General features: G+C 40.1%; 1 protein-coding gene across 8 annotated transcripts in view; it reads right to left on the bottom strand.

Annotated features, from left to right (window-relative positions):
- The window catches only part of LOC101960773 (cyclic AMP-dependent transcription factor ATF-7), a 103,629-nt gene that overhangs the window by 2,815 nt on the left and 75,449 nt on the right, over positions 1–25,365 (bottom strand). For 5 of the 8 annotated variants that reach the window (XM_005325058.5, XM_021726210.3, XM_021726211.3 and 2 more), the window contains 8 exons: positions 21,380–21,517; positions 18,157–18,314; positions 16,747–16,846; positions 16,012–16,125; positions 15,246–15,398; positions 11,413–11,610; positions 9,651–9,759; positions 91–5,280 (listed from right to left, as the gene is read on the bottom strand). In XM_005325058.5, coding sequence (XP_005325115.1) covers positions 5,063–5,280; positions 9,651–9,759; positions 11,413–11,610; positions 15,246–15,398; positions 16,012–16,125; positions 16,747–16,846; positions 18,157–18,314; positions 21,380–21,517 — 1,188 coding nt within the window. In that variant the 3' untranslated portion in view covers positions 91–5,062. Of the gene's footprint in view, positions 1–90; positions 5,281–9,650; positions 9,760–11,412; positions 11,611–15,245; positions 15,399–16,011; positions 16,126–16,746; positions 16,847–18,156; positions 18,315–21,379; positions 21,518–25,365 lie in introns of those variants that run through there. The other 3 variants (XR_005731819.2, XR_013422903.1, XM_021726212.3) reach the window with 3 other exon arrangements.

Raw genomic sequence — 25,365 nt, 5'->3', positions numbered from 1 at the left:
GCCTCCTGAACCTCTGGGATTACAGGTGTGCACCACCCAGACGGTCAATGGGATTTGTAGGTCAGAGTAGTGAAGCATCAGACAAACCAGTGGTTCTCTTGATAGTTTAATGTTATATTTGCAGCATAAATAAGGCACAATATATGTCAGGGCAAGGGAGGGAGGGAGGAGGGAGAAGGCATGGCTGGGGAATAACTGCTAAGTGGCAAAGGGACGGTCACAGAGAAGAGAGCAAAGCCCCACCTCAGCCCAGTCCCAAAGAGTGTGAGAGCCTGCTCACAGGGTCATGCTGAATTAGATGGAGGGGAAGGGGGAAAGATAGTTTTGTAACAAAATTGCCTGTAGCACTGCATCCTCCCACCTGTCAGGGTCCACCACTAGAGACTGGGGAGACCCAGATCAAGTTGAGTTCCTTGATAAGATAGAGAGGTGTTGCTACATGTCAAAAATATATAGATGAACAGAGATATAATCATAGATACAAACTTTCTTCTCCATAGATACTATTATCAGGATGCAGCAGCCTCCACTGATGGGGCTGGAGGCTCAACTCCTTCCTGCCTGCAAGGTATGCATGTATATGGGAGGAACAGGCAGCTAAAGCTCCATCTGGTCCTTAATGTAATCAAGAATGCAGAGTGACCAGTCTGCAAGGGAACAGGGACAACTCTTATCTAGACCAATATAGGTACAGGTTTTACAGAAAAGACTAAAAGGAAGAAAACCTAGTTTGAGATGAGTGATGTGGTGGTGGTGGTGGTGGTGGTGATGGTGACTGTTTTAATGGGAGTTGAGGGAGGGACTGGAAGAAATGGAAAAATATGTTAGTGCTAAGGCAGAGGACGATATTTAAAATAATTCTCCATGTCCTGTAAGAAGCTCCCAAATTGCCCGTCAGGTTCTCAAACATTAGTGCACATTAGAAGGGCTTGGAGTGCTTACTGAAACCCACTCCCAGTTTCTGATTCTGATTTGGTAGATCTCAGTTGGGCTGAGAATGGGCATTTCTAGCAAGTTCCAGGTGACAGTGATACTCCTGCTGCTGGTCCTGGGTCATACTCTGAGAACCACAAACTTAATGTAAAGTCATTGTGACTACTATTTGTGGCCACTTACAGCTAGTGCATCAACTCATCAGTAGCTGGGATGAGACATTTCTGTGCTTCTAGCTCCCCATTAAAAAAATAAACCCTTGTAGCTACAATGCAAACCTGCATCTAAGAAAGACATAAATTGCCTTAATCTGCCCTACTCTCTCCATCCTTTTCTCATTCTGGGGTAGGATTTTACCCCAAAGAGAAGTAATTCAACTGGTGCAGAGGATGGGAATGTTGGCCAGCTGCCACCTATATTCATTCCTGTTGGGGCACCACCCCAGAGTGAGTGCATGGGGATTTATGTTTGTATGCACATTCATGTGTGCATACAGAAACAGAGAAATCAGTTCTATTTCATGAAAGAGATGATTAGGGAGGCTGTAGGCTCTAATCTGCCTTAGGAGCCTCACCTATTCTGTTCCTCCACGCCTTCCACTCCAAACATAAGTCTAAAGAAAGGAGAGAACACATTAGCAAAGGCATATGTGACACAGCTAGGAGGACTGGACTCTAAACAGACTGGTTATGAAATAAAAAACAAAAACAAAATCATTTCTTTCCTGTGTACACAATGTACAATATTAATGGAAATAATAATTTGGGGATGGGAAGGAAATTATGAAAAGGGGACTTATTTTTTTGTTGGGGAGAGCTACCTTGGGGCTAGCACCTTTCCCGAGCCTCTCAGTGTGAAGCAGGAGAGCCTCAGAAACAGGAAAGATTTCTTGGCATCTGCTTGGTGATTCAGGCTGTAAATGGTGCACAGATATGGTGAAGCACTCCATCTCCCAGGATGGTGGTGCTGGAAGCAGGTCCTTGAGAAGATGGATTGGTGAGTCAGGAAAGGAACAACAGCTACAGAACAGGGATAGGAAAGGAAGGCAGCAAGGTGAAGTTCAGCTGGCCCAGCTACTCTTAACCATCCCATATAGTATGTGGTCTAGGGCCAAGGAGAAGAGTGGAGGCAGAGGGAAGCCAGATTTGGGATGCCTGACCAACAGGAAATAATAAGTAAAGGAGCTATACTCTTTCTGGTCCTCCCCTGTCATGTGGGAGGTTTTCTCTGAGCAAGCTATTTTGAAGGGAGCAGGGCAGACCAAACCAGCTCTCACCACTCCCTAGCCCGGAGTGAGGTGGGAGGCCTGAGTCTTGGGTTCACTTGGAAGAGTCCCAAGCCATCCACATTCTCAGTTCCTTTCTGAAAGTGTCCTTGCTAGGTCCTAGAAAGGCCACAGTACTTAAGAAGGGCTAAGTGACACCTCCATGATATCTGGTTCTGGTCCAGGTAAGTCTGGAAGGCAAAGATCAGGGGACAGTGACCACATGGCTGGCAGCAATAACAAGGTAAGTGTCTCCCCTTGACTATAAGAGAAAGCTTCAGGATGAGCAGGTGCTTTGTCTTCTTAGTGAGACCAAGGACCAACTGAATTGCTGTCTGGGGTTCTGTCTTTCCCCTTCCTCCTTTTAGTGCCATTTCACTACTATAGTTCTGGCAATGCCCCTCATTTAGGTCCCCAATGCTAGCCTCTTCACTGACAAAAAATGAATTAAGAGACTCAAGAGAATTAGACATGGGGGCTAAGAAACTAAAAAAGGCCCTCTGCATTAAACAGCCATCCAACACAGGGACAGATTGGTGGGGCATGTGTGCAATGACAAACTGATTCTTAACTTTAAAAACACTTGACTGAAGGGGGAAGAAAAATAGTCAAGGGTCTGATGAAAGCTCCTTAGGAGCCATAAACTCAGTCATGCTTTAGGGCAAGGCTGCTACTGGGAAATCAAGGCAATAAAAAATGAAACAAGACTCAAAAACAGGAAAAAACTCCCAGGGAGCAGCCATCTAAAAGAGAAGTCCTGAGAACAAGTTATAGCTGTGAATCTTTAAAGGCAAGCAAAGTCCCTGCAGGTGGTAACCTGTATCCTGACCATCTGCCATGACATTTGCTAGTCTGATCACCTCAGGGGCAGTTCCTGTTGGGTCCCTGGTGGTAGTGGATGAGAAAATCATATTTTTTTCTCCTTCGTCTTCACCAGGTGTGGTTTGTTCAGCACTGACACTGAAAAGCAGGAGGGGAGATTTAAAATAAATGCAGCAGAACATGTCACCTGATGGGTTCACCAGTGTATCACTGAGGAAATGGGAATCTTGTAGCTTAAAACATTTTCTCATTCCTCTCTGGCAGCCAGTTTTGGAAGACAAAATAAAAAAGGAGGCTGGCAGTTATTTTGCATACGTATTTAAGATGAAGAAAAGGACATTCTTGGCTTTGGCAGATGGCAGAGGTGGCTCTGGGACAACTAGAAGGGTTTCATACTGAAAGGCTATTAAAACTGACCTATCTATCAGTAGGCTTCTGGCTTTGGATTGCTTCCTATGGCCCTGGTAAATATTGCATAGTTCAAGAGCCAAGGGAGATGAGGAGGCTACTGGTGAAGAAAGAGGATCAAGAGGGATGAATTTCTTCCCCTGCAACTCAACTCTTCAAAGTAATAATTGATGAGAGTCACAGTCAACAACTTCCCAGGCAGGCCAGACCCTGGGCCCCTCTGCTGCTTCTTCCCTCTGTCCTTCCTCCTTCCACCTAATATTATATTCAAGAAAAGCCACTGAGGACATTTGCCATGATGTGTCAGGGTCCTGGAACTTGTACTATGGAGAGGCATCGCATTTAAGGGGCATAGAATAGAAATGAGTTAAAGAATAACTCTGGAGGACCAGGGAGACCTAGTGGCTAGGCTAGGAAACCAGTGAGAGAAGGTAGTCCAGAGGGTAATGGGCTCTGGTGAATACAAGACAGCTCAGAAAAGAAATCTGTGAGGCTAAGAGATGGAGGAAGAACAACAGCAAGGGAATACAAGAGTCCCCATACATGACACCTCTAGGAGGCATGATCTGAACTAGTTATAGCAGAAGGACAGGGGAACCAAGAAGGAGAGCAGGAGCAAAAACATGACCAAAGGTGACAATATACATATTTTGGCCAGTAAACTGGTAAAACAAAAGAATCAGTTAATCCAGTAACCTGATGGAAAAAGCTTTAAATTGCATTGTTCCTGTTTGCCCTGGTGACTGGAACTACAGGAGGATGAAGGGTGAGAGGGAAACACCAATTGGATCCCAGGCTCTTTCCCTTTTCACTGCCATGCAATATCAATCAATAAGGCCACAAGATGAATTTGCCAAGGCTTAGTGGGAGGTGGGAAAGACCTAGGAAAAGTCAAGAGACAAAAAGAGGTACCCATACAGCTCTGGAAATAGATGAAAAAGGACTAGAAATTTTGGGCTTTCTTTTTGCCTTTTTTGTTTGTTTTCTTGGTAGGTAGAGGAATAAAGCTTACAGAAGAGCTAGAAAATACTGCTGCTTCATAAGTCAAAGGTAACCTTACATTCTCCATAAGTGAATGCTTTCACTAGTATTTTGGAAGGGGAAAGGCATACGTAAGCGGCTACTGGGAGACCAAGTCCTGAGTCTGTGGTGGGGCTGGGGATAGAATGGCAGGTGATATGCCATCAGATCTAGCCCCTCTATCAAGCAAGAAGTGGCATGCTGGTAAGGAACAAGAAGATAAGAGCCATAGCTTAGTGGGAAGAGAGGAAACTAAGAAACCCCAAATCTAGAAGTGCAAGGGTTAGTGTTAAAAGAGACAGGTACACGTGCATGGAGCAAGGATGATTGCTCGGACCATTTGGAAAAGCCTTTGGCTGTGGGTACATCAGAAACCCCACTCTTGGATGATGATCTATGTGGTTCCAGGGCTGGGAGACCCCTAGTACAGATGTCAAACTTACATGACCATGCTGCTAAAGAGAAAAACCCCACATCTGTCCATACTCACAACATACAATGTCCCCCCGCTACATATTGCCATATCCAAGGCAGATGGCAGAGGATAAGATGACATCTCTCTTGGCTCTTGAGCGGGCGAGCTCTGGCTGGGGAACCTCTCCACCAGGGGAGGCATCATCTGCCTGCAGACTGGGACTGTGGGGTCATGATCACATGCGACTGTATCGGCATGCTCAGTTCTGTCCTTTGGCTGGCCATCTGAGTGAGGACTGAGGTGGCCACAGCTTCAGCTGCAGAGCGAACACTGAGGCCATTGCTAGGGGCTGTTGCTGAGCTGTGTTGAATCACAGGGGCTGGAGAACCCGTTGGCTCTGAGCTTTCCTTGGGGCTTTCTGCCAGGAAGGAAGGCAAAGAGCAGAGAGCAAGTGGTTAGAAAACAGAACGGGGGGGGGGGGGGTGTATTTGTGGCTCTGTGGTAGAGCGTTTGCCTAGCATGTTTGAGGCACTGGGTTCAATTCTCAGCACCATATATAAAGAAGTGAACAAAAATCAAGGTCTATCAACATCTAATAAAAATATAATTAAAAAAGAAAGAAAACAGAACAGGGAAACAGACAGGACTATACCTTTTGCCATAATTCCAAAGAAGTCTAAAGAAAAATGAAACTCATCTCTTTTTGGGGAAACCCCAGATGGCTTATAAGTCATCAGTGGGGCAAGGAAATGGGAAGTTGTGAGAAGGGAAACAAGAACTAAGCCAAAATTAACCTGACTATCCCAATAACGCGAATCCCCAACATATTAATTATACTGACTTTTGAGTCTCTGTATAGTTCAAAATGCTATTTGGAATATTTTCCTCTTTAAAGATGATTTAAGATCGATCTTTTTTTTAGCTATCTTCTTGTATTAATTTCCAAAGGAACCAAACCATTCCATTATTTTTAATGTTCTTTAGCAGGTAGATTACTCTAGGTAAATCTGATAAATATAAAGCTACAATCAAATGATGTTATGAATGGCCAGTACTTGGCCAAGGTTCAAATGACATGCAAAATTAAAAGGAATCTGTTGGATACCTGACTATCAATTAGCTAGGTATTAGCTAGCCATTAATGACTTAAAATATTTATTATAAGCCAGGCTCAGTGGCACATGCCTATAATCCCATGACTTGGTAGGCTGAGGCAGGAGGATCACAAGTACAAAGGCAACCTCAGCAACTTAGCAAGGTCTTAAGCCCTAAGCAACTTAGTGAGACCCTGTCTCATTAAAAACAAAAACAAAATAAAAAATGAGAGGTTAGGGTGGGAAGAGGGCTGGGGATATTGCTCAGTGGTTAAGCACCCCCTGGGTTCAATCCCCTGTACCAAATTAATAATAATAAACAAACATATTTTGAAGTACACTATTCCACCTAAGGTGAAAATAACATTTTACTACTAAATACAATATCTGAACAGCATACGAAGGTATCTTCCATGATGCTTACTGGTCAAAGAATTTTATCAAACATCAGACAGTCTGAATGGCTCCTTAAACAGATATGTGGGAATTAGGACCAACTTCCAAAAGGTGGTTATATTTTTGATCTCTTGATAAATGGCCTTAGTCGTTTTTCAGGCCTCTGTGAGGCCTTCTTTGTTACCTTTAGGAAGTTTGGGGCTCCTTGAGTGGGATACCTGTTCTTACCTCTTTCATGGGTTTATGATGACTCTATATGAGTCAGGGAGGTAGGGAAAGTATCTTATCTGTTTGTGTCAAGTACATACCATAATGTTAATACCACACACATGACTCTATATGAGTCAGGGAGGTAGGGAAAGTATCTTATCTGTTTGTGTCAAGTACATACCATAATGTTAATACCACACACAGGAACTAAACGGCTTTGCTGTAACAAATAAGTAGTTTAATGGATTGTCTACTGTCGGAGTGTTTGCAGGAAATGAATAGAAACTTCTACCTATAGGCCACATACTGAAAAAATGTTCAATTCTGGTCTCCTTAGCTCATCAACAGGATTTGAAATTGTTGATCACTAAACTTCTTTTTTTTTTTTAATTTATTTTTTTTTTAGTTTTTGGCGGACACAACATCTTTGTTTGTATGTGGTGCTGAGGATCGAACCCGGGCCGCACGCATGCCAGGCGAGCGTGCTACCGCTTGAGCCACATCCCCAGCCCATCACTAAACTTCTTGAAATGCTTTCTTATCTTGATTTATAGACCACCACATTTAGCTACTCAGCTAACTTCCTGGCTGCAGCTTCTCAGTTTCATGCGGGTTCCTTCTCATCTCTTTGACCTCTAAATGTTGAAGAACCTCAGAGTTGAGTCTTGGAATAACTTCTCTTTTTCTAGCTAGGAACTTCATCCAGGTTCCTGGATTTCAAAACTAACTATATGCTACTGACTCCTAAAGGGTATCTTTAGCCTTTTCTCTGAACTACAGACCCATATAACCAACTGCTTGCCTGACATCGCCAAGCTTAATATGCTTGTTAACCTCAGTTTGTTCAAAACTGATCTCCTGATAAACCTCCCAGACTTTTCTCTATCTTAAGTAAAATGACAACTTTGTTTTTTTTTTTTTTGATGGGGGTGGGTGGGTACCAGGGATTGAACCCAAGGGTATTTAACCATTGAGTTACATCCTCAGTCCTTTTTAATTTTTTATTTTGAGAAAGAATCTCTCTAAATTGCTGTGGCTGGCTTTAAACATGTGATCCTCCTGCCTCAGCCTCCTGAATGGTGGGATTATAGGTGTGCACCACCATGCCCAGTGACAACTTCACTTTTGCAGTCACTCGAGCCACAAACTTTGGTGCAATTTTTGATTATTCTTTTTTTTTTTTTTGGAGCTGGGGATTGAACCCAGAGCCTTGAGCAGACGAGACAAGCACTCTACCAACTGAGAAATATCCCAAGCCCATTGATTCTTCTTTTTTTCATATATACCTCTGCATGTAGCCTGTCATCAAAATCTGTCACTCTAATTACAAAATATATTCTGAATTCAATCCCTGTTCTCCACTTTGATTATTTCCACCTTGGTCAAGACTCCATCATCTCTTGTTCATATTATTGTAACCTTAGGTGGACTGCCTACTTCTGCCATTGCACCCCTTATGTTTCATTCATTCATTTATAGTGCTGAGAATTGAACCTGTGCCTCATGCATGCTAGGCAAGCACTCAACCACTGAGCTACTCTACAGTACTTTTCTTCCACAAAAATGCAGAGCCAGGTCCCTCATTTCCTTTAGGTCTTTATTCAAAAGCCACTTCATCTAAAATTTTAATCTTGCTACCAGCATTTCCCATCACCCTTTCCTTTTTTACTTTTTCTTTTAGCATTTACTACTATCTAACAAACTATACATTTTGCCTATTTATCTTATTTATTATCTGTCTCACCTACTAAATATAAGCTCCTCAAGGGCAGGGATTTAATCTAATCTATTTGATTTTCTACTATATTCCCAGCATGTAAAACAGTGCCTGGTACAGAACAGGCACTCAATCAATAGCTGCTTAATAAATGAACATACCCTGAAGCACATATTAAAATTTAAATAGAGATGTTTACAATTGGCGATGTGGTTACTCTTTTTCTATGAGAATATATCTTGAAATGATAAGGATGGTTTTGAAAAAATAATTCAATATATCAACATATATAGCAAACATTTCTATAAATTTATCTAATTTGTAATGAAAATGAGCATTTGTTAGCTTTTACTATCCACAAGCAAATTATTCACAATAATATTAACTTCAGAATTGTGTTTATGCTCAGAACAACTCTATGGCTATCTTTCTATCACTATTTTATGTGTAATCATAAGATTATAAATAGAAACCAACACTGGTCTATAATAAGAAAAATAAAATATACCCCCAAATCACAATGATTTAATCTTAAAGTATCTTCTGCTATTTCTTTTTTCTGGAAGTCTCTAGTGTCTTTAGAATAAGAAATATCTGGATGTAAATCTTGTTTTTACTACTTTACTAGCTGTATAACTTCAGGTAATTGATCTATTCTGAGTACAGTTTTCTCGACTATAAATAGAGGTAATATCTATTTAATGAGAGTATTGGGAAGATGGTACAGTGCATAAACAAAATAGGCATCCAGCCAGGCATGGTGGCTCTGCAATCCCAGCTACTTGGGAAGTTGAGGCAGGAAAATCACAAATTCAAGGCCAGCTTTGGCAACTTAGACCCTTCTCATAAATTAAAAGAGAGAAAAGAAAAAAAAGAGCTGAGGGTGTTCAGTGGTAGAGTGCTTGCCTAACATGGGTGAAGTCCTGGATTCAAGTCCCCATACCTTAAAAAAACAAAAAATAGTCAGGCATGGTGGCACATGCCTATAATCCCAGGGATCTGGGAGGCTGAGGCAGGAAGATTTTGAGTTCAAACCCAGGATCAGCAACTTAGTGAGGCCCTGAGCAACTCAGCAAGACCCTGTCTTTAATAAAATATAAAAAAGGGCGGGGATGTGACTCAGTGGTTAAGTGCCCGTGGGTTCAATCCCGTACAAAAAAAGATGTCCAATAAATATCAACTATTGTGAATTATTAGGATAACTCTATATTGTTGTCAAAACCTGTTTTTTGGTCAGACTGGCTGTCCATAGGGTCCCTCATCATCAGTCTGAGAGTTTCTAGCACATTTAGAATGGAGTTATAAACTATAAAGACACTCAATACATGCAGCTTCTGACTGGCTGATTTTGTTTTGTTGTGAGCTACTCACCTAAATAGCCTTGAGTCTTTTTCTGTAGTGCAGTTACTGGGCAGTCTTTATGAGCTAATAGTAGCTGTTTCAACTGAGCCACTTCATTGCGTAGTAATGTGACTTCATTCTGAGAGGGTAGGGAAGAAAAAAAGTATCAAGAAAATTCATCCTCCATTTTTGGATTCCCAATGGTTATCCCCAGACTGTGGATAGAATCTGCTTGGATTTTCCTCCCCAATTTGGATAAGACTCCTGATCCAGTAAGATTTAAAATAGCCAGGGCCAGGAATTCAATGACCACAGTTGCCTAGAATTAAAAGTAGAGATTCATAATAGAAAAAATTACTTCTATTTGAGATTAATATGATTATGCTGAAATTAATAATATATATATTCTTTGACTAAAAAAAGAGTACATCTAGGAGTCTGTTTAACAGGACTATTTACTAAAGTGCTTGCAATGTTCACTGCAGCATTATTCTTCTTATAAAAACTGAACAATATCAAAATTCATACCATATAATATAACCATACTACAGAATATACTAATATATAGCTAGGTATTTAAAAGAACGAGGCTATCATGGCTAGGTTTCTAGGAGATATTGTTAACCTATTTATGTTTGAATCAACTCACATTCCCCCCAACTCCCATTTAAAAACTATAAATGAAAAAAACATTTAGAAATATGATTATCTCTGAAAGGTACATATCAAATTTATTTTCATGGAAGAGAATGGGACTGGGAAAGGTAAATTAAAAAGGGACCTAGTTGGGCTGGGGATGTGGCTCAAGTGGTAGCATGCTTGCCTGGCATGCGTGCGGCCTGGGTTCGATCCTTAGCACTACATACAAAGATGTTGTGTCCGCCAAAAACTAAAAAATAAATATTAAAATTCTCTCTCTCTTTAAAAAAAAAAAAAAAAGGGACCTTGTTGGGGCTGGGGATATGGCTCAAGCGCTCAAGCGGTAACTCGTTTGCCTGGCATGTATGGGGCGCTGGGTTCGATCCTCAGCACCACATAAAATAAAGATGTTGTGTCCACTGAAAACTGAAAAACAAATATTAAAAAATTCTCTCTCTCTCTTCAAAAAAAAAAAAAGGACCTTGTTTTCATTGTGTGTGTGTTTGAGAGAGAGAATAAAAAATTATTCATATTATCTTTGCAATTAAATGTTTTAATAATCAGAAAAAGGGAAAATAACATTTAAGAGAATGGATATAATTGTTCTATTTGTGCTTGTGTGGTTTCTTTTTTTCTTTCATTAAGCTACATTTTCTGGGGCAAAAACATTTCCCATTGGGTGTTCTATGACCCCAATCAGATTTTAGTAATGATTAAAAAAAAACATGCTGGAGTATTTAATTTTCTCCACCCTAATGGGTCTATGAACTACTGGTTCTAGTAGCAGATTGAGGGGTAGATAGTGAGTCTTTCCCAATTAGGGAAGAGATCTCAATACTTACTATTTTTTTAAAAAAAATATTTATTTTTTTTTAGTTCTCGGCAGACTAAAAAAAAAATCTTTGTTTTTGTATGTGGTGCTGAGGATCGAACCCGGGCCGCACACATGCCAGGCTAGCGTGCTACCGCTTGAGCCACATCCCTAGCCCCTCAATACTGACTAATAAGAGATCTTTTTCTGCATTCTTCCTGGTACAATTTCTGGATCTCTCCTAATTAAAGAATTACCATCATGTATTATATTGTTCCACTTTTATCTGATTCAATAACCACTTTCCAGATTTGACCCCAATAATTGTTCGGTGCCACTTACACTCAGCTGAATATTCTGAGAAGTGAGTTCTTCTGCCTTTTTCTCTAGGGAAGACACCCATAGCTTCCGCTTCTGGCGGCAGCGGGAGGCTGCAGCCCGGTTGCGCTCCAGAAAACGTTGCCGCCGTTCGTCTGGATCTTCATCTACTGTGCGCCGCCGCCGCCCCCCAGTACTAGGAGTAGGCTGGGCTGGAGAGACCTGTTGCCCAAGAAGGAAGAGGAGTTACTTGATGGGAACATCAATCCTTTCCAAATCAAACCTGATATTAGGTAGAGTAGTAAGTTCTGGTAAAGATATGTACCAACCTGGTAACCTTAGCAAGTCTTGTCACTATGTCCCTTTGCTGCTCTTTTATAGTAATTATTTCCTTATTCTGCTTCCCATTTCCTTCTAGTCTTCTTAGTATTATACTCAGACAAACCACAGTTCAGTTTTTGAGACAGAAAATGAAACTAGGATCATATTTTGTTTCTTTTTCTTTTTTGGTACCAGGGGCGCTCAATCACTAAGCCACATCCCAACCCTTTTCACTTTTTAAGGCAGGGTTTCTCTTGCTAAACTGTAAAAGGCTGGCTTTGAACTCACAATCCTCCTGCCTCAGCCTCCTGAGCTGTTGGGATTATAGGTGTGAGTCACTGCCCCTGGCAACAATAGGGTATCCTTTTTTTCTTCCCAGGTTTAAACCCAAAGGCACTTTAACACATCTACATCCCCAGTCCTTTTTATTATTTATTTTGAGACAAGGTCTCAATAAGTTGCTTAGTGCTTTGCTAAACTGCTAAGACTGGCTTCAAACTTGAGATTCTCCTGCCTCAAGTGGCTGGGATTACAGGTATGTACCACTCTGCCTGGCAACTTTTAGGGAGATGGAAATAAAATTTTGAGAATCATTGATTTGGACAAGCAATATGTACAAAAAAATTGTATGCTCTAACAGGTTTCAGGAAAGGAGAAAGAAAATGCTTCTATTCATCTCACTATGAGTAAGATACGGGCTTTCATAGGGAGACATGAATTAGTATTTTAAAAAAATTTATAACCAGTAATTAATCACCCTCAGCAAGCTCACACCTTTTGTTTGCTTTTAAGAAACGTTTAATTTCTTTATGAAATGATATAGGACTGTCTTTTGTTTTTTAAACTTCAGGCTGAAGTGTATTATCTCTAAGGCACTTATGGATCATCTTCTCTTTCAGTTAGCTGGTACACATAAGAGAAACCAAATCAATTTCATAATAGCAGCTAAAATTAAACAAATATAGAAAGGTCAGTCATCTGTAGAAAAGAAACTATATGCTATAAAACAAGCCCAAGGTAAATTTGTCTTGGATATGTTGCTAGTAGCAACTATTTCTATAATCCCAGAAATCCTATCAGTTTCATGAAGATAAGAATGAGATTACAAAACACAGAATCTTGTACTCCACTCCAAGACCTTTTGAATTATGGTCTCCATTAAGATAGGTAATTAAGAGATGATTTCATTGTTCAGACTAATACTATCTCTCCCTCTTTTTTGTTTTTTTGGTACCAGGGATTGAACCCAGGACACTGAATCACATCCCCAGCACTTTTTGTTTTTGTAATTTTGAGATAGGATCTCACTAAGTTGCTTAGGGTCTTGCTAAATTGCTGGTAGTGGCCTTGAATTTGTAATCCTCCTGCATCAGATTCCTGAGTCACTGGGATTATAGGTGTGTGTTACCATGCCTGGCTAATTCTCTTAAAGAAAAAAGTGAAGAGAAAATTTCAAAGACATTTAATGAATTATAGGCCTTGGTCACTGTATTAAGGGAAGACCTGTCTTCAAAAAATTTACAAATATTCTCTTGAGAATTTCAAATTTTTCTTTGTCTTGAGCTCATCAGAGCACTTATCAATATGTGCTTTTTAGGGCGGGGATGTGGCTCAAGCGGTATAGTGCTCGCCTGGCATGCGTGCGGCCCGGGTTCGATCCTCAGCACCACATACAAACAAAGGTGTTGTGTCCACCGAAACTAAAAAATAAATAAATAAATATTTTTTTAAAAAATGTGCTTTTTAAGGAGGATGGGGGAAAGGGAAGGCTAAGTTCCTCTTTTCTCATAGGCAACTAAGAAACTCATGCAAAGGATGGATGTGAAAGGACAGGCCAAGAAAGAAAGGAAAAAGTAATTAGAAAGGAAGGTATGTCCTTTCCTTGGGAGGGAAAGCAGCACAGCTCTGGCAGGGAGCTACTGCTTTAGCATCTCCAGGACTAGCTGGCTTTTTAGGATGGAAGGGTACAGCAGGGTGGGCAGGTTTAGCTTCCAACAAGAAAATTCAAATGAAAGCTTGTGTTGGCGGCCAAGTTTTAAGACAGCATATGGCCATGAAATGTTTGGACATGTGGTGGTAACCAATGAAGCAGGTGGTGACATCGGGAAAAGAGGGACTGGGCAATGGCTGTTAACTCTAGAAACCAATCTCAGGTCACTGTCACCTGTCCAGTTCACACAATTATGAAAACTGAGGACTAATCGGTTTTCAAAGAATCTTTTTAAAACATACCTCTGAATCAGGCATTTTTAAAAAAGGGATCTCTCTGGATTTTTTTAAGGATTTTTATTTGTGATAAAAAAAAAAAGACTGACTTGGTAATAAGAAGGTATTTTTTTTTGTGTGTGTTTTCTTATTTATTTATTTTCTACTGAGCTATCGTACTCCTGAAACATCATATTATATTCATATATTATTATTACATGTTTTTTGTTATAAACACCTAATCCAGTAAGTTTTTTTTTTTTTTTTTTTGTGTGTGTTTTCTGGGGATTGAACCCAGGGGTGCCTTATCACTGAGCTATATCCTACCCCTTTGAAGCCCTTTTCAGGTTTTGTTGAAACAGCATTTTGTATACCAGTAACCCTGGAGGCTGAGGCAGGAGGACTGCAAGTTCAAGGCCAGCCTAGGCAACTTAGTGATCAAAATAAAAAAAGGACTCAGGAGTGTAACTTAGTGGTAGAGCACCCAATCTTCAGTACCACCCCAGCCCCCCGCCAAAAAAAGGAGACAGGGGTTTTGCTAAATTGCACAGGCTGACCTCAAATGCAATCCTTCAGCCTCAGCCTCCTAAGATTAGATTAACCTGAGATTAACAGGTGTGTACCACTATGCCTGGCTAGTCATTTTGGTTTTTGGTAAGCTTTAATAGGTGGGAAATATATTAGAGGAGACTCCTGTAATAGTGCATAACCTAATGTGGCTTGGGGTGAAGGTTCTGTCACATTTCAGATGATTTTGAGATACAGATACATTAAACCATTCACATATGAAAAAACAGAGTCCTCCTTTACAACAGCTCTGCAGTATTCAGTCTGCATATACTCCTAACACAAAGGTGGGTAAAGAATGGTGTGGGTTTTTTTTTTTTTTTTGGTAGTACTAGGGACTGAACCTAAGGATGTGCTACCAATTAACTACATTCCCAGTCCTATTTATTTATTTGTTTGTTTGTTTGTTTATTTATTTTTGTGCTGCTGAGGATTAAACCCAGGGCCTTGTGCATGCAAGGTAAGCACCCTACCAACTGAGCTATATCCCCAGCCCCCTTTTTGAGACTGGTTCTCACTAAGTTGCTGAGGCTGGCCTCAAACTTGGTAATCCTTAGATCTGGAATTATAAGCGTGTGTCACTTGCTCAGGAAGAATGGTGTGTTTTGCTGCAGTCAAATTGTCAACAAAAACAAAAGTAGCAGGAAGATGTCCAGAAAGCTGAAATCCATTCTTCTCTAGTTGGTTGTTCCTTGAAAAATAGATGTGATATCAAGAGTAAGTGTAATACAGGTGGTTCCCCCCAATCCAAAGGCCCAACTGACCTGTGGCTGGGCTGGGGATGGGGCATCAGGATGCTGGATGAGAATCTGGCTCTGCTCTGGACGGGAGGTTACCATGGTACTGGCAGTACCTACCACCATTCCACAACCACCATTGATTGAGGAGACTTGGTGGGTTAGGGTGGCTTTTAGTCTCTATGGGTAAAGGTAAGAAAAGAGAGCTTGTCAAGGGTGAGATTCTGTCAAAGATGAAAAAGATGGGCTTAAATTTTATCACTGACTTCATAGATAGTTAAAAATTCTATTCCAACTTTCCCTTACCAGAAAAATTAAAAGAAAATGACAGGGAGAGAAAATGTGCACCTGGATCCTTAAAATACCTACTCTGTTCCCTGGCTGTCATCCTGGGCACAGTTGGGGGCTGGAGGTTGTTGAAGCAATAGAGTCCAGATGAAAGCTCTCTCATGGAACCTGGCCAGATGCTGGTTATGCAGCTATTCACCTCTTGGCCAGCTCCCCTGCCCACTCACCCACCCTCCATCTGTCACCCTGTAACTAAAACGGCAAGTGTTCCATTCCAAACAATCTGTGCTGCCTCTTTTCACTGCCATGGTCTATGTACCAGGCTCCAACGGTGGGGAGAGTAGATGAGAGTCATGAATCAGGGTCTTTTCTTTTCCAAATCCCACAGCAGGGTTTCCTTAGCTTTGTAAGCCCCAGAAGGTTCCTTTACTCAGCTCACTTGAAAAACCTAACTGATACTACTCCTTTCAGAGGGCCAATATTACCAAGGCTGGTATGTACTCACCATTTTAGCTTCTGATGGTACAGGATGGCCAGAGGGAGAAATGGAGCCACTGCTATTAACTGGTGGGCCAGGGATACCAGGAATGTTGGGCACCATGGACACAGGTCTGGCCAGCTATATCAAGATAAGAACCAAAAAAAAAAACCCAAAAAAAAAAAAACCAAAAACCATAGAAGGAAGCAATACCATTGGTTTTCCTAAAAAGAGGTGATTTTGAGATTGGCATTTTAGGGTCTGTTCTAAGTGACCTGCCCATAGGGCATGTAGGAATAGCTTGAGGGAATCTAATCCTTCAGTGTTGGGGCAATTTTTGTGAGAAAGGCAGGGTGGAGCTATACCTTTTTTTTCCCCCCCTTTTGTGTGTGGGATCAAATCCAGGACCTTACATGCACTATAAAGAGATCTACCACTGAGCTATAATCCTGGCCTGGGGCTATATCTTCAGGAAAACAGTAGGCAATTTGGGAGATGGAATGTGCCAAGTGAAATGAACAATCAGTGGACTGGCAAGATCAATCCTAAAACCAGGAGCCAGTTGTCCAGATGAGGCTCTGTCTAGCATTTCACAGTGCTTGACTGGCAGTGGTTAGTGAAGAGTTTGGGCAGCCTGCCATGCTCAACAAATACAGTCCAGAGGCGGTATTTCCCTGGGGCCCCTCTGTGATTATGACTATTCAGGTGGAAAGGAGGGATTAGTGTGTTGGTAAGGTTGGATGACTCAACTATAGAGCTCACCGATATAACAGAAGGCATCTGTACTGGAGGTCCCGGCAGCACAGGCATGGTCTGTCCATTAGCAAGATGCATGACAAGAGGAAGGGAGCCAGTGGGAGACCTTCAAGAGACATGAAGTGAAATGCTCACAATATAGATCTTTTGCCTATGGATCTTCCTCCAATAATGAGCAGATTTTTGAATCTTTTCTAGTTAGGGAAGGGGCAGAGCAGGATTTCAAAATCTTGACACCTTCTCAAAATGGGGAAAAGCAGGGATGCTACTAAGTTTACAGATGGAGAAAAATGACCAAGTATTTTTTTTTTTTTCCTTTTTTCTTTTTGTAGGCTAGAAATGGAACCCAGGGGCCTGGCACATGCTCTATCACAGAGTTATACCCTCAGCCCAGTGAAATCCTTATATCTTAAAAATTAAACAAACTCAATGGTAGAAAGCTAATCCCATTAAGGCTTTAGAACAATTAAATTAACATCCCTACCAATGACATAAATAAATTCTGTCTTGCCTTAGGCAAGAGGGAGTTGGATTAAAGTTGTCAATTTGCAAAGATGAATTATGTCATTTAATGGTCAAATTTGAATAAATTTCCCTTCTTTCTTTCCATGTTTTGCTCCCCCGCCCCCAAAAGAAGCTGTCTTTAATTTTTCCTAGTGAGTCCAGAGAAGAATAGTCTTTAAATAAGCTGAATCCTGACAACACCCTCTTAACCCATGGGTCCTTAATGGGTCATCCCATCAGAAAAATTGTCTGGGCCATGCAAGGAATAAAGAGAATTAGACAAACACAATTAGGGGTAGGAAAGACCAAAGACCCTAAATGGGACTGAGAGGACCACTAGACTCAAGGAAGATGACTTGATGGGTTTCAACCTTTCATTTACTTTATAGGTGTGAGGCTGAGAACTAAATATACTTTGTTATCTGGCCTCCACCACTATGATAAACTTTCTAAAGTTTTATGGATTCTTTTTTTTTTTAAGATTAAAGAAGTATGAAACCTCCAAATAAATACTTGCTTGTCTATTAAAAAGGGTAAAGGAGATTCTATTTATGGGAGAAAGACTTCTTTCTTTTTTTCATTTAAAAAATTTTAATGTCATATATGAAAACAGAATGCATTACAATTCATATTACACATATAGAGCACAATTTTTCATATCTCTGGTTGTATACAAAGTAGAGTAAGAAAGATTTATTTTAAAATCTTACTTTTGTGGTGTTAGAGATCAAAACCAGGAACCCATACATGATAGACAAGCCACTCTACTATTGCGCTACTTCCCCAGCCCTAAAATTTGAGAAATAATCTTAGTTACTCCTTTTTCTTAGATATTCAAAAATACTTCCTGTTGTAGAATTTCATAGAGTGTAAAGATTCAGGCTTCACTGTTTCTCCCTTCTCTCTACTTACCCCATTTGCCTGTTGGATGGTGGAGCCTGTGTGATGACTGAGGTTGGGGAAGGAAGGGTTGGATGAAGTGGATCATAGCCTAAGTGGAGAGGCAAGGAACCAGGACGGACGATGGTGGGCGTAGGGGTAGAGATCACAACAGGCTTTGGGGCAACTTCCTGGGGAGAAGAGACCAACATATCACAAAAGGCTTTAAGGGCTGCATATAGGGAAATGCATAATCGGTAAAATCTAGAACAAATTTATTGGAAAGAGCACTACAGTCACTTATATAAATCATGATCTGATTCCATCATGATCATACACTCATACCCCATTCACCCATTCGGTAGGAATGCTAAGTTAAGATCCCTTAGCCATCTCCCTTCAGGGACAATGGTTAAATAAATGATAATTGGAAAATCGCTTGGAATTTTTGTAGATGCACTATAATACCATATAAATTCAAGGGATTGTTACAACTTTTCACAATTCAGATATTTTCATTCTAAGCTTGATTTTCAAGCATCTTCTGACCTCCAAGGGGGAAAGGCAGATTCACTGGTAATAGGGCAACTCATTATCTCCTATAGAACCCTTACAAAAAAGGGCTGTGGAGCTGGGTGTGGTGGCCCATGCCTGTAATCCCAGTGACTCAAGAGGCTGAGGCAGGAGGATCACAAGTTTGAGACCAATCTCAGCAACTTAATGAGAGCCTCAGCAAATTATTGAGAACCTGTCTTAAAACAAAAAATAAAAAGAGAGCTAGGGACTTCGCTTAGTAGTAAGCACTCCTGGGATCAATCCTCTGTATCAAAAAAAAAAAAAAAAAAAAAAAACCAAAAAACAAAATAACCCAAGTAAACAAACAAACAAACAAAAAAAAACCCAAAATGCTGGGCTGGGGATATAGCTCAGTTGGTAGAGTGCTTGCCTCACATGCATAAGGCCCTGGGTTCAATCCCCAGCACCACAAAAACAAACAAACAAAAAACCCAAAATGCTTAAACAATGATCATACTGCAATAAAAATACTGATTCTCATTGTTAACTTGCTAGGATCTTAGGCTGCTGGTGGCCATATTGGCCTTGAAAACATCTCCAGACAGTTTGTAGTAGTTGGTTGCTTATGAAAGGGGAGGGGGTAGGATGCCTGTGATATTTAGAGAGAAGGTAATTTTGAGAAGTTACCAAACTAAATTTAGAAGAGAGTAAGATGAGGTACAGACAGTTCACCAACAGTAGATATTAAAGTTAACCAATGGTAGTGCAGTATGGATGAGGAGGAGACATAGAGGGGCTTTTGAAGTTCTAATAATATATATTTTCTTTTTTTATTTGGGTGTGAGCTACAACAGGCAATTTACTTTGTGAAAATTCAGTCAGCTATATACTTACTGTTTATGTACTTTTCTGTACATATACTATCTTCAGTAAGTTTATAAAAAACTTCATAAAAAGTATCAAGATAATAAAAAACATAATAGAAACCTAGTGGATACTCCCTTTGATTTACTTCCCTATGGGAGTATTATTTAGGTACCAGAGATTAAACCCAGGGACACTTAATCACTGAGCCACATCTCCAAATCTTTTTATTTTTTTTTTTGAGACAGAGACAGGGTCTTATTAAGTTGCTTAGGCCTTACTAAATTGCTCAGACTAGCTTCAAATCTGCGATGCTCCTGCCTCATCCTCCTGAGTCACTGCACCTGGATGTGACTTTTCTTTTTCATTTATTCATTAAAGTATATTATAAACATAAAGTATATTCATCTAAAGTTATTATAATAAAATGACTTTTTACACATATAAAATCAGAATAGAGACCGTTTCTAGCACCCAGAAGGTTCTCTTGTCTCTTCCCAATCCATGTCTTTCTTTCATGTGAGGTATGCACTATCTTTTGTTATTGTTTTGTTAAGACAGGGTCTTGCTATGTTTCCCAGGCTGGTCTCGAACTCCTGGGCTCAACTGATCTTCTCATCTTAGCATTCTGAGTAGCTGGGACTAAGGAATGTGCACTATCACACCGGTTTAACACACACTATTCTGGTTCTATCATCAAATACTTTTGCCTCTTCTGGCACCCTATATGAATGGAATCAAATTATATACCTTTGTGTCTGATTCTTTTGTTGTTGTTCAATATGTTTTGAGATTTATACATACTGCTGTATGATCATTAGTTCTTTATTCTTCTTTTGTAGTGCTGGAGATCAAACTAAGAGCCTCACACATGCTAGGCAAGCACTCTACCACTGAACTATAGCTATAGCCTAGTTTTTTTTTTTTGTACCAGGAGTTGAACCCAAGGGCACTTAATCATGGAATCATATCCCCAGCCCTTTTAATATCTTATTTAGAGACAGGGTCTTAATAAAAGGCTGGCTTTAAACTCGTGATCCTCCTGCCTCAGCCTCCCAAGTTGCTAGGATTACAGGCATGCACCACCATGCCCAGCCCAGCCCAATTCATTCTTTTTTCTTTGCTATGTAGTATTCCATTTTAGAAATATAACACTATTGATTGATGGTGCCAGAACTGAACCCAAGACCTTACACATGCTAAGCAAGTACTCTATCACTGAGTTACATCTTCTAGACTCCCACAATTTATTTATCCTTTGGTTGATGGATATTCACAATGTTTTTAGCTTTTTTGGCTCTTATGAATAAAATTACTATGAGCAGTCTTACATATTTCTTTTGTCAGGCAGATATTAACTTCTCTCCTAGTTAGTAATGGAATTTCTGTGCAAGAGAATAGGCAAAATTTATATAAATTTTCTAAATGATTAATATTCCTTTAAATAGAATCAACCCATTGCATCCAGCCATCCTTCCTATATCTTACGTTATTTGTGAATCAAAACTTAATCTTGGGCTGGTGATGTGGCTCAAGCGGTAACGTGCTCACCTGGCATGCATAGGGCGCTGGGTTAGATCCTCAGCACCACATAAAAATAAAAAATAAAGATGTTGTGTCCACCGAAAACTAAAAAACAAATATTATAATTTTTTTTTCTCTCTCTCTTTAAAAACAAAAAACAAAAAAAAACTTAATCTGTCTGGGCTGGGTTTGTAGCTCAGTGGTAGGGTGCTTTCCTAGCATGTCAGAGACACTGGGTTCGATTCTCAGCACCACATATAAATAAATTAAATAAAGGTCCATCAACAACTAGAAAAAAAAAAACTTAATCTATCAATTAATATTTGGGATGACTCCTAATAGAGAATTTTACCTTCTCCTTCAGGGGTGGGGAGCAGGAGCTAGAGGCAGGACTTTCTGGTGGGGATGAGTCTACCTCTACTGGCTCTTCTTCTTTGATTTTGACGTCTGGTGTGGAAGGCAGAGACATGTCAAGGGGCCCAGCAGCACCCTGTGATGAAAGAGAATGAATAGAGTTCAATTTCATGAATCCCTTTAGGTTGAATCTATATCTTTCCAGTTACAAGATGAGAGGCATATGCTTCTAAGAAGTTCAGTCCTTGGTCAAAGAACTGAACTGCAAGTTAAAGTATGGGTCCTATGCTTTATGTATAATTGGTTAAATCATTTTATCTTCTCAGAGATTCTATTTCCCTAACTCTAAAATGAAGATAAGACCGATGGTAAGCCAATACTTACAAAGACCGGAAAACAAATTACTTAAATCCATGTAAATGTTATGATTATAATCCTTTTCAGGAAAGTAAAATGATTTCCTGAATCAAGTGCCTGCCTATTCCCAACCAACTCTGTTGGCCATTAAAAAGCTATGAATACTGGGGCTAGGGTTGTGGCTTAGTGGTAGAGCACTCGCCTGGCATGTGTGAGGCCCTGGGTTCGATCCTCAGCACCACATAAAGATAAAATGATAAATGTATTGTGTTCGTCTACAACTAAAAAAAAAAAAAAAAAAAAGGCTGTGAATACCCTCTGTGCCAACCAGAATGACTAAGTTACCCAATTATCAAAAACAAATGGAGATGCCGGGCACAGTGGTGCATGCCTATAATCCCAGTGACTTGGGAGGCTTAGGCAGGAGGATCCTGAGTTCAAAGCCAGCCTAAGCAACATAGTGAGGCCCTAAGCAACTCAGCAAGACCCTTTCTCTAATAAAATATAAAAAAGGGCTGGGGGGCTGGGGCTGTAGCTCAGTGGGTAGAGTGCTTGCCTAGCATGTGTGAGGTACTGGGTTTATCCTTAGCACCACATAAAAAATAAAGGCATTCTGTCTGATTTCAGTTCAGTTTCATGACAAAGTGGATTTTTTTGTTCCATTCATATCCTGCACTTCTTGGTGAAACAGGAGCTTGTTTCTGTCTTACCTTGTACCTTAGTCCCCCCTAGAAGTCTTCTACAAAAAGACAAAAAAAAAAAAAAAGGCAAATGAAGACAAAATGGATATTAACATACTACAAACAAGACAGGAAATGCTTTCTGGGGAACTCACCATGCTTGATAGTGATCTCACCCCAAAATCTGGAGCAGAAGGCTAGAAGTTTCAGGAAGATAATGGTTTTGGGGTAAAAAAAGAAAGGAGAGGCTGGGTATGGTGGTACATGCCTATAATACCAGCAACTCCAGGGGCTGAGGCAGGAGGATTGCCGAGTTTAAAGCCAGCCTCAGCAATGGCGAGGCACCAAGCAACTCAATAAGACCCCGTCTCTAAATAAAATATAATATAGGGCTGGGGATGTGGCTCAGTGGTTAAATGCTCCTGAGTTCAACCTCTGGTACCACCCCCACCCCACCCCTCAAAAAAAAAAAAAGAAAGAAAGAAAGGAGAGTCTGATCATCTGATCAGTGAAAGAAATTAGAAATTGTTTTTAGGAACGGGAATGAAAAATTGAGAAAGTAGAGTGCTTTCCTGGGAGTAGTGTGATCACCTCACAGAACTCTGGAGCTTTAAGTGGCTCTGCAGGGAACAGTAAACTATTTGAGATAAATGGTCCAGTCTCTGACACTGTACCACAAAAAGAGGGCTGATTTCAGTTCAGTTTCATGACAAAGTAGATTTTTTTTTTGTTCCATTCATATCCTGCACTTCTTGGTGAAACAGGAGCTTGTTTCTGTCTTACCTTGTACCTTAGTCCCTAGAAGTCTTCTAGGTAGCTAGCTGAATAAACTAAAGATAATCTGTATCTACTACATTAAAGAAGGTAGTAATGGTTCTTTCTCCCCAGTCTGATTGAGGCTGAGGAACAGAAAAAATGGTTTAATTTCTGCCTCATTCTTTCTATATTGCTAAGATATCAGGTCCAATTTGGCTAATTTTCAGAACAATGAAGTCAGAGCTTGGTGGGAAGGTGAGGCCTCTAAGTAAATACAACCATTGGTTTAAAATCCCAGGGGCATCTCCAAAAAAAGCTATGGTTCAAGAAAGTTTCAGGCTCATTAAACACTCCTGGAGATCATGTGTTTTTCATCAAGGGTAGGTAAAGACCACCTTGGACAGACAGGTAGAAATATTAAGGGAAGGGCTGGGTTGTGGCTCAGGGGTAGAACACTTACCTAGCAAGTGTGAGGCCCTGGGTTTGATCCTCAGCACCACATAAAAATAAATAAATAACATAAAGGTATTGATTGTGTCCTACTACAACTAAAAAATAAATACTAAGAAAAAAAAAAAAAGAAATATCAAGGGATGTCCTTCGAGGAAATATTCCAACTATGAACTGGCCTCCCAGAAGTGTCAACCAAGCTGAAATGACAGTGGGAAAGACTTGCAGTTTTTTAAGGGAAGCCATTTTTCTTGAATTTTCCTATTAAGAACTTGGTATAAAAATTTCTTATATCCTGGTAGAAATAATCTGACTACTTACTTTGTTTTGAGAGAAGGGGAAAATGGCAGGGGAGATGAGGTAGGGATGCTGTAAATTATATCACATAAGTTGAGGTAGCAGAGAGATAAGAGACCTGGGTCTCTAAAGTAAAGGTTTCAGAAGACTGTGGCTAATTCTCCCATTTGAAAGAAGAGCTACATATATATGCCATTATTTTTCCATGCCTTTTTTTTTTTTATTTTAAGTTAGAGGGAGACAGCATGAAATGAAGCTCATAGAAAGCTGTGAAACTTTTGAGATATCCCTGGTGATAAAAACACTTTATCTAGCATTTTTACAATTTAAGCTGGATGGAAAAATCAGGCATAGCTATCTTCATTTACTTGCTGTCCTCCTCTTAAAAAGAGTTTCACTGAAAAATTTTCTTACATTCTGTGTTTTCTATATTCTGATTTGATTCCATGCCTCTCTAAACCATGCAATTATGAGGTTCATGTGTTAATAAATATGTTTGGGGACACAGATATTGGCATCTCTTCTGAATTATTTTGCAATACAAACCTGATTTTATGTTACTTATTTATTTATTTTTTGGTAATGAGAAGTGAACCCAAGGGTGCTTAACAGCTAAGCCACATCCCAGCCCTTTTTATTTTAATTAATTTATTTTGGTGCTAAGTATCATACCAAGGGACACTACCACTGAGCTACGTCCCCAGCTTTTTTTATTTTTTATTTTCAGACAGGGTCTCACTAAGTTGCTTAGGGCCTCACTATGTTGCTGAGGTTGGTCTCAAACTTGCAATCCTCCTGCCTCGGGCTCCTAATCCTGAAATTACAGATGTGAGCCACTGTGCCCAGCCAGACCTGATTTTAAGCAGTGACTAAAACCTCTGAATTCTAAAGTAAACTTTGACCTTTCCATTTTTCTTTTTTTCCCAAACTCCTTATTTCATGGGAACTATATTTCTTTGACTCTGCTTCTTTGACATTTTCCTCTGGTATTCCAAACTAAGGGGTCCTCATGAATCTGGAGTATAAAAAGGTTAAAACCAGAATCACAGAACCTCAGGATTAGAAGGAATTCCAACATTTTTAATCCTTACTGCAGCATCTTCCACTAACTGCTCTATACATCTGTATATATTGTGTGATAGCATCTACCCAGTGATCCTGCTTCTATTCTTGGGTCACAAAGAATAAATTTAATTCTTTTTTTACCTAAAAATTCTTCAAGTATTTCAAGACAACAATTTTATTTGTACTAAATCTCTTTTTCAAGCAAAACTTTCTTAATTTCTTTAAATGTTTCTAAAGAGACATAACTTCTAATTCTTCACTATCCTGGCTGATCTCCTTAAAAAGACATTAAGAACATCCTTTGTGGGGCTGGGGCTGTAGCTCACTGATAAAGCACTTGCCTCGCATATGAGGCACTGGGTTTGATCCTCAGCACCAC

This window comes from Ictidomys tridecemlineatus, chromosome 6, assembly GCF_052094955.1.
Source record: "Ictidomys tridecemlineatus isolate mIctTri1 chromosome 6, mIctTri1.hap1, whole genome shotgun sequence".
Classification (NCBI taxonomy): Eukaryota; Metazoa; Chordata; class Mammalia; order Rodentia; family Sciuridae; genus Ictidomys; species Ictidomys tridecemlineatus.
The sequence above is the reverse complement of the archived record's forward strand: the minus strand, read 5'-3'. Positions and strand labels throughout refer to the sequence as shown.